Genomic DNA, 12,660 nt, shown 5'->3' with positions numbered 1-12,660 from the left:
CTCCAGTCACACCCTACCCACCTTCAGTTACCACTCAGTTAATCCTTATCAGGGGATTAAATCACTGATTGGGTTAAGACTCTTACAACCCAACCATTTCTCCTCTGAACCTTCTTACACTGTCTCACATGTGAGCTTTTGGGGGATACCTCACATCCAAACTGTAATGGTATTTCTTAAACTTTTCCAAAGTTTGTTGTAGTGGGCAATGTGGTTTATAACACCTAATAACACCTATGGATCACATTTGGTAAATGTTATTGGAATTGAACTGAAGATCAGTATGTTATGTGAAATAAGCCAGGCACAGAGAGATGGGTATTTCATGATCTCACTCATAAGTGAAATCTGAAATAGTTAAGCTCATGGAAATTAAGAATAGAATGGTGGCTATCAAATCTGAGGAGAGGAGGAGAGGGGCGGGGGGGAAAGGTAGGTCTATGGGTACTAATACGCTGTTAGATAAGAGCAAGAAGTTCTGTTGCACTATTGTGCAGTGGAGTGACAATAGACAATAATGCAATATCTGTTTCAAAAAAACAAGAGAGTATTTTTAAGTGTTCAGCCTCCCTCTAAAAGAAGAGTTAAATATGATTTAAACCTTTAAAATATGTATACATATTGAAATATCACATGGTATCCCACTAATATGTGCAATTTTTATAAATCGGTTAAAAATAAAATTTAAAATCATGACTAATTTTTGGTTTTAACTTCATTATTCACTTTTAAACTTGTTTTTTCTCACTACTGTAAGTTCTAGCTGCCTGTTCTTTGGACTTTTCTGACAAAAATAGGTAATACTGAATTTAAAACTCCAAAATGTTCCCCTTTTCTCAATCTTGCTTTTCCCATGGTCTCATTTTCCTAATGATTTGGCTGGGTACCTTGGTGCTATACCCTCTGTGATGCCTCCTTCCTGCATATTTTATCTCCTTTCTGTCCAATCATCCTCATATTTCCTAATTCTTTGTAATATCTTTCCTGTTAATCCATTTTAAACCTGGATTGAATGTCCATTTAACTCTTTTCCTTGCCAATACTTTTTCAAATTCTTTCCTGTTATTTATCATGCTAATACTACTTAACACTTCCCACATGACTACTGGACATTCGAATCAGATTACCTTGGTCGAAACTCAGTATCAACACTTTTTGTCTTATTTTGTATAAAACACTTGAACAATCTGTTCCTCAGTTTCCCAAACAGTAAACTAGAAAAAATGATTCAATGAGAATATTAATATTAAATCAAATAGTAAAAATATTCAGAACAGTACTTAACATGTAGTAAACATCATATAAGCATTTGTTCTTTGCTTTTCCTTTTTCGAATCACTGACCTGATAAAGAACCACTAAAAAAAATCAATGTTTGCATAATAAATGACACACTTTTTTTTTTTTTTTTGTCTGACATTTAAGGCTTTCTAAAATCTGGACCCAATCAATATTTCCAAAGCAACTTTCTTTAAGAAGTTCACTAGTGAACACACTTTTGTGAGTGCAGTGCATTAAGCATTAAGACATGGAGTTAATGAAATATGGGCCTCTTGCCCTCAAGAAGTTCAAACCTAAGTGAAAGATTGCTATGTAAACAGATGAAGATGTATGTAAAGTGGTATGATTGCACACATAAGAACACACTTTTTTTTGTTAATTTTAAGTATTCTCCTAACACTTCATAGACAACATTAAATTTATCTGAGTCTTAAGGTTTAAATAAGGCGGAAAGATCAAAACAGAAGACAATTCAAAGTAGAGGGATTAATATTGAAAGTTACAAGTGCTTTGATATATTTGGATTGCAAATGAGAGAATGGTAAAAAAATAAATAAAAAAATTATAGTCATTAAATGAAAAGGCCAAGACATGAAGTGTATTATGTGCCATTTTAAGGAATTTTATCATGCAGTCAACAGAAGTCTTAAACCAAAGCAGGACAAATATGATCGAATTTCCATTAGAATAAAAAAGGAAGGAAAACTATTATTATGCAAATAAAAACTGTAATAATAACATCAGATAAAAAAAAATGGGCTACTACACACAGCCAAAGCAACGATTAAGAAGGAGGACTTTAAAAAGTAGCATGACAGAATGTCCTGAGTAATAAACAGAGAAATCATGAGGAAAAACATAAGAATTTGGAGGGGGCAATTTTTGACCTGTTACAAAATTATGTGTTTTTGTTTGCTTTACTTATTTTTCTGGACCTTTCTTTTGTGTGGGGATCTGGAGAAGACAATGAGAAGCGTGTGCATTCTGGGGAGGAAGCACTTGTAGACAGTGAAAGGGAGCTGTTTCAAAGTCACATGGATGGATAGGCTTCTGGAGCTCCGATAGTAGATTTAGACTAGAAATATTGATTTTTGTTTCTTTAAGGAAAGAATAAAAGCTGTGGAGTGTGTACAGAGTGATGGTTGTCTTAGCAGGGTGCATCAGAACTACTAGCTGAAATAAAAAATTGAAGATATTCATAACAAGAAGTGGAGCATAACACTAATTGAAGGGTACTCATAAGAAAATATTTTCCTGAGAAATGAAGATCATTCCATATTTCAAATTGTTACAAAGAGGGTAAGAAGGCAGGCTTGGACGAGAAGCATTCATCATGCTTGGTACATGGTGACAATCTCTCAACTACCTTCATGCAAGTCAGTTTAATAAAGTGGTGAGGGCAAACCAGATCACACGGAGTTAAGGCAGAAAATGGATGGTCAGGGAGTAAAGACAGTGAGTGGAGGCTGGTATAGAAAAGATTTATGGTAAAGGAAAGGGTGACGTACAGTTGTGAAAAGAAGGCTCTGCAGAGGTAAAGAAGGGAGAATGTTTGCAAGTCACCTTAGAGCTGTCGGGAAGGTTGGGAGGTGACCGTTTGTCATTTTATTCTGACTGACTCTTGGACAACACTTGACTTTACTGTCATCTGTTTTAGTCAGTTTTTTCACTTCTATGACAAAAAGACCTGACCAGAACAATTAAAGAGGAGGAATAGTTTATTTAGGAGCTCACAATTTCAGAGGTCTATCCTTTATTTGCAAGCAGTAGAAAAGAGTATATTGAAGGCATTTATTTTAGTCAGCTTTTTTTTTTTTTGCTGCTGTAAGTAAAAGATCTGACTAGATCAATTTTAGGGGAGGAAAAGTTTATTTGGGGGCTCATGATTTCAGAGGTCTCAATACACAGACAGCAGGCTCGAATCCTCAGGGAGTGGTACAGGGAAGCAGCTCACATTACCAGGAAGCAGAGAGAGAGACTCCACTCTCCAGATACAAAATATATACCTCCAGTCCACACCCCCTAATGGCCAACTTCTCCAGCCACACCCTACCTACCTTCAGTTACCCTTCAGTCATTTCAGCTAATCCCTATCAGGGGATTAATTCACTGATTGGGTTAAGACTGTCACAACCCAATCATTTCTCCTCTGAACCTTCTTGCATTGCCTCACATGTGAGTTTTGGGGGACATCTCACATCTAAACCATAACAGCATTGAACCAGTTAATGGTAAAAATATCAAGCTAAATATGAAAAAGAACTGAACAAAAACTATAGAAGGCATATTTTAAATGCAAAGGTTTTTCAAAAGAAATCATCCAAAGCTAATAATTTACCATGGGTTTCCTTTTCCTTTTTTTATATTTTTATTAGCACATTATAGTTTTATAAAATTTGGGGCTTCATTTTGACATATTCATAAATGCAGATAACATACTTTTCTCCATTTCAATCCCAAGTATGATGTACCTTGACTTTTCATCTCCCTCTTCCTGATCTTTATTTTCTACTCTTTGGTCTTCAATTACTAATATACTTTTAATTGGTGCATCATGGTTATACTTAAAAGTGGAATTTGTTGTGACATAGTCATACATGGATATACTGTAATTTGGTAAAATTTGATTCCATATTTTTTTTCTCTTCTTAGGAAATGAAAATTTGTTTTCAAAAGCGGCAAATAAATTAGTGTGGTTGGGTTTATGAAATATAGTACATAGGACATGTTAGGTGTTTATTGAATTCTTATGTAGATGGTTGAAGCTGTATTATAAAATCCATTTTATTCTAATTAATGATATCAATACCCGGCTACTGAACAGCAATGAAAAGCTCACAATGTCATTTCCACCTTTTTAGTTTAAACTCTTGACTTACGTGTAATAACTGTCTCAGCCATATTTTTGATCGCAGAACAATGAATTCATGAATCAAGCATCTGTCACAATCTTTCTTTTGTGAAAATAGTGTAAAACTTGTAGAAGTTGGATATTTTAAAATTAACAAAGCATAGGCCTTGAAGTTCTTTTAAAATGCAGATATTTGAAAGTAAAAATTGTTTATAGACGCAGCACATATTTTATTACTTGTTAACAATTAGTGCTTTTAACTGGAGTAGCACCTGCAGATAAACAAATAGGTAGCTTTGTAGATGAAAATCTACTCATCTGTTGCATCTTCTATGTTTGATTTTTCTCTCGTCTAAAACTGGTTCACATAGTGAAAACCTTGGTAGGGTGCTTTTCAAACCACAGAGGGAAGTCTTCACTCTTTCCATTTCCCATAAGCCAGCAGTGATTCAATGTGTACTTCTCAACCACCTACTTTTCAGCACATAAAAGATGATGAAGGAAAAGGCATGTGCATGGGCTCAGGGAGAGGAGAAAAACATTCTAATTCCACATATTCTCTTGCATTTCCTCCCTCTCTGGTCAACACATCACCAGGATACAGAGCTTTATTGTACATCTATGAACATGTACCAATCATGTACTACTTTAGAATCAAAATAAAATATTTTAAAAAATAAAATAGTAATGTCAATAGTCAATACATGCATGGGGACTTTCATAGACTGCAGTGGAAGTCTAAGATAGAGCTATCTGTAAATTATCTGAAATGCCATTGAATATTTGTTTAATTTATGCATCAATAGCACCATTACCATTTTTTTAATTCCTCAAGGGAAGAGTCTATTTACAGAATGGAAATGTATTTTATGAGAAATTAATGTTTGGTTTCTTCTCTTTTGGAGGAAAAAGAAATCCTAAATCCTCATCAATCCTCCATTTACTGTTTCTTTAAAGGTATTTCCTTCATGACTGAGAGCTTTAGACACCAGGTTATCTTGGGGGATATGAAGAGTTATTCAAAATTTTGTCATTTTGTATTTCTCTTATGAATGTGTGACAGGTTGAGTGACTAGATCTTGGAAGAATGCATGATTTATGTTCTTCCTTCTATAAACTGCTTCTCTTGCAAAGTATATGGATTTTTGGCTCACCAGAATGCTTTTAGGAAGACTGAGATCTGGGAGTTCTGAGGATACCTGAAGGAAAGGAATTTGGTGTTCTTAGGTTATCCTAAGTTCATAATAAAACTTTGAAAGGTTTCTCAAAGAACCAGCTAGGGGAAAGGATAAATATGGCTAGAAAATAAATCAGCATTCCCTTTGTATTTGCATTACCCTTGGAACCTAAGCAGTAAATTAAATAATTAAATTAAAGATGTGCTTTGAAAGTAAACAAAATAGAGATAGACAAAAAATTTAATGCTATATATATTTTTTTTCTTCTTGTCAGCTTCCCTTTGTCACAGATTTGGTTAGGGGAGTTGGAATAGAGAATTGACTTACATTTTTTATAAGGAACATTGAAAGAACCACAGAAAGACCAATCGATTTTACATCTTTCATATCTCATTAAATATTTTATCTGACATGGTAAAAAGTAAGTGGAAGAAATAGGAAAATTAAGGAAGTATATGAAGAAGAGAGTGGTTTTACTTTTACTGCTACTTTTGATCTACAATCCCTGTCAGATCTTCTTTCTTTGTACTATCTCATTGCTATTCCTGATGTGGATGCAGTATGTTTTCCCTCACATTTTGTAAGCTAATGTTTTCTTTTGGACTATCTAGAGGAAAAAGTCTAGTATTTCTCACTTGGCTTATTGTTATTTGGACCAAATTATTTTCTTTTTTCTTTTTTTTATGACTGAAAAAGCCTGAGGGAAGATTGTCGAAAAACTTTCATATTCACTTAACAAATAAGAGATTCCAGTATTGTGCTCTCTCAAAATAACCCTAAGGGTAATACAAGTTTGAATAGTTTGCTGACCAAAACAAAGTAAGGAAAGAAAGTAGTTGAGGCAACAGAGAGGATGAAGCATTTGTTTAATTATTTTATGAGGTTCCTGTTGTTTCCGTGGATTTCTCATGTCACAAAATTCTCCTTCCTTGCCTACTCATACAGTAGATTTTAATCCCTGCTGCCATCTTGCTTCCACTCTAGGGACATAAGAGGTCTAATCCCATTGACATTGGTTACTCTACTTAACCCTCTAGTAGTTCTTAAACTCTATAGCAAATCATGGACTCTCTGGAGACAGGACTAAGCATAAAGGGACAATCTGTTCCTGTTTGAAAAAGTTGCCCTCTATAATAGGACAGCTGATTTTTTCCTCACCATGTTTCATCAGCTCTATTTTTAGTTAAGAAAATGGGAGAAAAATATATATCCTATGGATTTTCTCCTGTCCATTCTACCCTTCTGACCTCATCTCTTCCATATGTCTCTTTTAAATATCTTCTCCTAACCATTCTACACAACTTGACAGTTAAGTTTCTTTTCATTTAGTCAGAGTTCTTCTCCTTTATTTCTTCTCAGAATTCAATCTAAGATGTATTGAACTTGCCCCACTTTTCAACTTTTCTCATGATTTCTTCTTTACTGCTTCTTCTACCTCAGAGCTTCCAGTGCTATTTTTGAAGCCCTATAAATGTAGACTCCTTCAATCTTCCATTTTCTTTTCCTTTTTTTTTTTTTTTTTTTTTTTTCTTTTTCTTTTGTACTTGGGCTTACACTTAGGACTCCATGCATGTAAGGCAAGTGCTCTACCAATGAACTGCATCTCCATCTCTCTCACTTCACCCCAGAATTTATTTTTTCTTTTTGAAATGAGATCCTACTAAGTTGCCCAGGTTGGCTTCAAACTTGTGATCCTCCTGCCTCAGTCTCTGGAGTAGCTAGAATTACAGGGTATTTCACTACTCTGCCTTCCAGTTTTCTTAACTGATTGAAATGCCATCCTCCATGTTTAACTTGCCTCTTTACTTTCTTACCCACCCTTTCTCATTCTGATGGAATTCCTGCAGAGGATTCTCTCTGCAAACTTAGGAGATGGTCTGATGGTAAATTTCTCCCTCTAGGATTTTTCTGGCATCTAAATTCTAACTTCAAATAAGCTGTAAGACAGAACTAAAAAGGTGTTATGAGAAAATCCTTTATAGGTTTGCCTAGAAATATTCAAATTCTAAAATGTTTCATGGAGAAACACATCCTGTCTTCTAAACGAAGAGATTTTAAGAAATCATTTGGAACAGAGTTAATAAGAGGCTGCTGATACATAGTGAAGTCTAAAACAAAATGTAAATGATTGACTTGATTATCTTCTGTGTTATATATTATATTTACCATTTCCATTAGGGGAAAAAAAACTAAAACTAAAATGTAATAGAAAGGAATCACCAATTAGATTTTGCTTTTTAAGACATAAAAAAATAATAAAAAAACTAATTGTGTTCCTGTTTTGGAACAATGCATTTATCTCTACTCATATTGGCATTATCTGTTTTACATGCTAAGATGTTATTTATAATGAAGAAAACAGTGAAGCAATTATAATTGCAAATTGTAAATAAAACATTTATTCTAATCATCATTTAAACCCAAATAAGTATGCAATTTCAAGATACAATTAAATATAATAAGAGCAGTGCATTATGAAATACAAATGACATACACACCCTTGAGTAAAATTTGCATATTTTAAGATACATTTTAACCATTTACAATTGATATAATTTGTATTTATAATTAAATAGGCTCTTTAAACTATCAACACTGTAAAAGTGGCATAATCAAAGAGCCCTTCAGGTTGTACATTAATATAATCAACCTGTGAAAATTTGAATTTGAAGTAAAACTTTCCCCTATGTTAATCTAACATACATACTATGCCATGCACCTGTTCACAACATATTGCTGGAAACTATTCTGTGGGAATGAATGGGTAAGCAAAGTATAAAGGAGTATATGATGAAGAATAAGGCATTTTGTGCAAAGTGTATCCAATGCAGTAGCATATTGAAACTGAGTTCACCTAAGCATAGCAGAGAATTGCAAAGCTATACTTTCAAAACAACAGGGTTAAGAAATGCTACATGAGACAAACATCATTATCCTACACAGTGTGACTCTACTTTGTGTACAACCAGAGAAATGAAAGTTGTACCCCATTTGTGTACAATGAATCAAAAAATAATAAAGAAAGAAATGCTACATTTTTGTTTTCCTTGGCATAAGTCAACCATATTGCTTCTATCAAATGTTAATGATAGCCTTATTCAAGAGTATGATATAGAATAGATGACATTTTGGTAATGTTCATCTATTACCTCTGAGTAAAAAAGTATAGTTTCAGTTGTCTCCTCAGTATCTGTCTGTCTCTTTCTCTGCCTCTGCTTCTGTCTCAGTCTCTTTTCTATCACAGAAGGGGATGCACCATTTCTTCTTAGAAATTAGGCTGGGATTCCCCATGAAGCACTAATTAAAGCATTTACTTTTAGAGTCATAACCTTGTACTGCTGAAGATAGGAGAGTAATTTTCATCAACCTTCATTTCTTTGATGCTGTCTCCGTGCTGGACCAGTACAGCCATGTGAGCAGCAAGGCACAGTACTTGCTTTCATGGAACTTAAAATTTAGTAGGGCTCCAGGTACATCAATCAGTGATTGCAATTCAGCATGATAAACACCACAACAAAGGGAATAATAGAGAAGATATATGATTACATGACAAGAGAAGCTGTAAGATTCATTTAACCCAGTATTCCAGTGGGACTGGGAGTCGAGTTTGATTGCCTAGAGTTAAAAAAAGCAAAAATAAATAAAATAATATGGCTTAATTAAAATACTTCAAATATAAAAGCAAGAAATCGTTTTGCATCTCAACTCTCCATTTATTTATTTGCATGTTTTTCTAGTTTCAACCTGTGCCACTGTTGAGTTCCGCTGTGCAGATGGGACTTGCATTCCAAGATCCGCACGATGCAACCAAAACATAGATTGTGCAGATGCTTCAGATGAAAAGAACTGCAGTAAGATATTCCACCACTGTTTGTTTATTCTTGCCTGGACACCTTTGGCATTGAGTTGAACACTGTCCAATTTTTTACTGAGCTTCATCCAGAATTGATATATAATTAACCCCTGTTGTGTGGAATAATTGCATATTTATTTCCTCAAATGAAGTTAACTTTTCTTGCATTCTATGACCCACATAGAAGGCTTGTAATCTTTGCAAATGAGGTGTTTTTGGTTTTTTGTTTACATCCTTCTAGATAATACAGACTGCACACATTTCTATAAACTTGGAGTGAAAACCACAGGGTTCATAAGATGTAATTCTACCTCACTGTGTGTTCTGCCAACTTGGATATGCGATGGGTCTAATGACTGCGGAGACTATTCAGATGAATTGAAATGTCCAGGTAATTCGAGGGAAGATAAAGTCTTTGTGTTGAAGATTTAAAGAATACCTACTTGATTAGAATAAATTTGCTATTTTTTCTTCTTAATAATTCTCTTCTAAGTATGCTATTTGATCTTTTTAAATGAATTATAAAATGGAACTCAAGAAATCTGTCCTAAGATCTGTCCTTAGATCAAGTTTTTTCATGTTTAGTTCCTCATTAATCCTTTTAAAATTTGTGATTAAGTCTTTAAGATGTATAATCTATAAAAATGTGGCAGAAATTTCATAAACTTTGACATATCTATTGATAGACTAACAAGACAGATAGTGTTTCTCACTACTGACTTTGCTCATATTATATAGCCAATATTAGGGTGTTGATACAGTTTCCACAATTTTTGGCATAATAGTTTGGTAATAGTTATCATTGTTGGATCAAGTTCAGGCAGTAATATTTTGTATCTGCCTAGGAACCATCTTCATCTATCTAAGTTCTAAAAAGTATTTTCTGACTTCTTAGAAGGACGCCCTCTATGAAAAAGACTTGAGTGTTCTATTTAGGGGTACTGAGCTTTTAAAAAGATTCAGAAGAGAAAGGTATTTGCTGGTAAAACTGGCACTTTTTTAATTTGGATTCATATTGCTGTTAGCCTCTGCCTACCCTTCCCTGAGTCACCTTTCCATATTTAGTTGGTGTGTAATTTTTAAAAAATATTTTAAGAAATTATATTTGTGGGTATTTTGAATACAAGTTTATATAAACACGTCTACACAAACTACTAGGAAAAACTGATATTCATGATGGTTCATGATTGATTGTTCTCTGATACCTTTGTTTAAGGTATTCCAGTTTAAAAATTGCTAACTACATTCTCAGAGAAAATGGAAAAAAATTCCTTGGAGGCACTTGACTGTAACTCATGAGAGTTCTTCCTTATTTTAAACAAATTCCTGTTTTTAATAATGTAAATGCTTTTTAAATATAGAATTTTATTATTTTAGAATCATGAATCCTGTATATTATGATTATTAATCTAAAGTTCTTTTTGCAATAATACCGTTTCTTTTCTTTTGGTACTGGGTATTGAACTTAGGGGCACTTTACCACTGAACTACTTCCCCAACTCTTTTTAATTTTTATTTTGAAGATAGGGTCTTACTACATTGCTGAAGCTGGCCTCAAACTTAAGAGTCTCCTGTCTCAGCCTATTGAGTCTGTGAAATTACCAGCACTATGCCTAGCACAATACATTTTATTCACTAGAGCTGTAGTTAATTTTTGAAATTATCTTGAAAGTACTATATAATAGATATTCATTGAACTGACATTTTATTTTATTTTTCATATTCTTTATGTCTTTCTAGGGTTAATAAGTAATAGAGTAAGCTTTCAGTACTGGTAGATAATTGTGATTTTTATACTGGGTAAGAAAGAAAGGAATACCCATGCTACTTAATGAGACAAGTGGACACAGGCAGGAAGCCAGCAATAGGTCAGTCAAGATATTTTAAATGACATCTAGGCCGCATCCTAAAAGACCTCAGTTGTTATGCACATTCCAGATCTTGGGATTTTATGATGAATTTATTAAAAAATAAATTTTTATCTTTTTCAAAATATAAAATAGGGATACTTTTTATCTTAAAATGCTCATCATGAGACATTTTAGTGTGATTGGCATGTATACTTTAGGGTTGGCTTCTGGATTGGCTATGGGCCAAGCTAAAACTATGGAAATGTGAAGGTATGGGAGAAGAGATGACATCCAGTACAGAAAAAAATCCAGTATTTTATATGTTCTCTTGGAAGCAGTAATAAAAACAACTTTGTAAGTTTTGAAAATTATAATTTACAAATTAATTTTATGTACAGACTTTTTATTCTTGTGATATTTTTCATAGTATAATAAATATCATGTTTATTTATTTTTACTTATTTTTGGTGCTGAGTCCGAAGACTTGCTAAGCATACACTGTCTTTGGACTGTAACCCCTACCCCATAATAATCTTAGAGATTCTGATTTGACATATATTTTACCCTTAAAATAGAGAATATTTGCTTAATTCCTATCAAAGCACATTGAAAATAGAAAGCAGTAGGAACACTAAATCCATTTTCATTCAGCAGAGATCCACCAGTTTTAATTTTGTTGTATATGTTTACTCTTCATATGAAATTAAGAATAATTTCCATGCAAATATGATTCTTTGGTTTTAGATTCATTTACTTAAAAGTTGTTTCAGCTTTTTTTTTCCTTTACTTTAATCTTAATTATCTAATCTCCACACTATTTAATTTAAGCAGTTTTTCTGTGGTAAACTCTTTCTGTGTCAGGACCCAGTCCTGAAATGGATATTATTAGGATATTCCCCTGTATCCTCTGCTCTGTGACAGATTCTTAGTTGTCTCCTGGTTTTCAGGACCCTGGCATTCTCCAGAAGAACATCTCATCTATTTGTATACATTTGCTTCCTCTTCCAGTTCGAGGAATATCAATGTTTCATCTACCTATATTGAAGAAAATTAAAATTAATTTAAATTGACATTGCATTCTATATTTTGTCACAGTTCAAAACAAACACAAATGTGAAGAAAATTATTTTGGTTGTCCTAGTGGAAGATGCATTTTGAATACCTGGATATGCGATGGTCAGAAAGACTGTGAGGATGGACTTGATGAATTCCACTGCGGTAAGACTTAAAGTCTTACTTTTTTTAATTTTATGAACTGTGTTATTATTTACCTATTGATGTTCTCTTACATAGGGATTTTACAAAAAATATTTAAATAGAATTTTATCTCAATTTTCACTTTTATTAAATAAAGCAAAATGATAAAAAATAAAGTAAAATGAAAAAATTGTAATGGAGGAGGAAATCTTCCTGGGTGCAGTAATATTTTTTTGACTCTCTATTGAATTGTTTCCTCCATGAATTTAAATAACATATTTATATTTTAATTTCCTGATATATATTAACTTCAGGTGGGATTAGTATATGTATTTTCTGCTATGAAAAATAAGAATTTGACATACCTTATACATTATACTCCTACCTGGTACTGGCAATTGTTATTATTTTAAATTTTGCATTAGTTATACGATAGCCTTAAATAGTATCC

General features: G+C 33.3%; 1 protein-coding gene across 5 annotated transcripts in view; it reads left to right on the top strand.

The window, feature by feature from the left end:
• Positions 1–12,660, top strand: part of LRP1B (LDL receptor related protein 1B) — a 1,899,381-nt gene that overhangs the window by 1,613,776 nt on the left and 272,945 nt on the right. For all 5 annotated transcript variants that reach the window (XM_079135584.1, XM_079135585.1, XM_079135582.1 and 2 more), the window contains exons 48-50: positions 9,047–9,160; positions 9,404–9,553; positions 12,108–12,230. In XM_079135584.1, the coding sequence (XP_078991710.1) occupies positions 9,047–9,160; positions 9,404–9,553; positions 12,108–12,230 (387 nt within the window). The remainder of the gene's footprint in view (positions 1–9,046; positions 9,161–9,403; positions 9,554–12,107; positions 12,231–12,660) is intronic.

Source organism: Sciurus vulgaris (genome assembly GCF_902686455.1).
Source record: "Sciurus vulgaris genome assembly, chromosome: 3".
In the NCBI taxonomy this organism is placed as follows: domain Eukaryota; kingdom Metazoa; phylum Chordata; class Mammalia; order Rodentia; family Sciuridae; genus Sciurus; species Sciurus vulgaris.
Note: the sequence above shows the minus strand (reverse complement) of the source record. Positions and strands in the feature narration are given on the sequence as shown.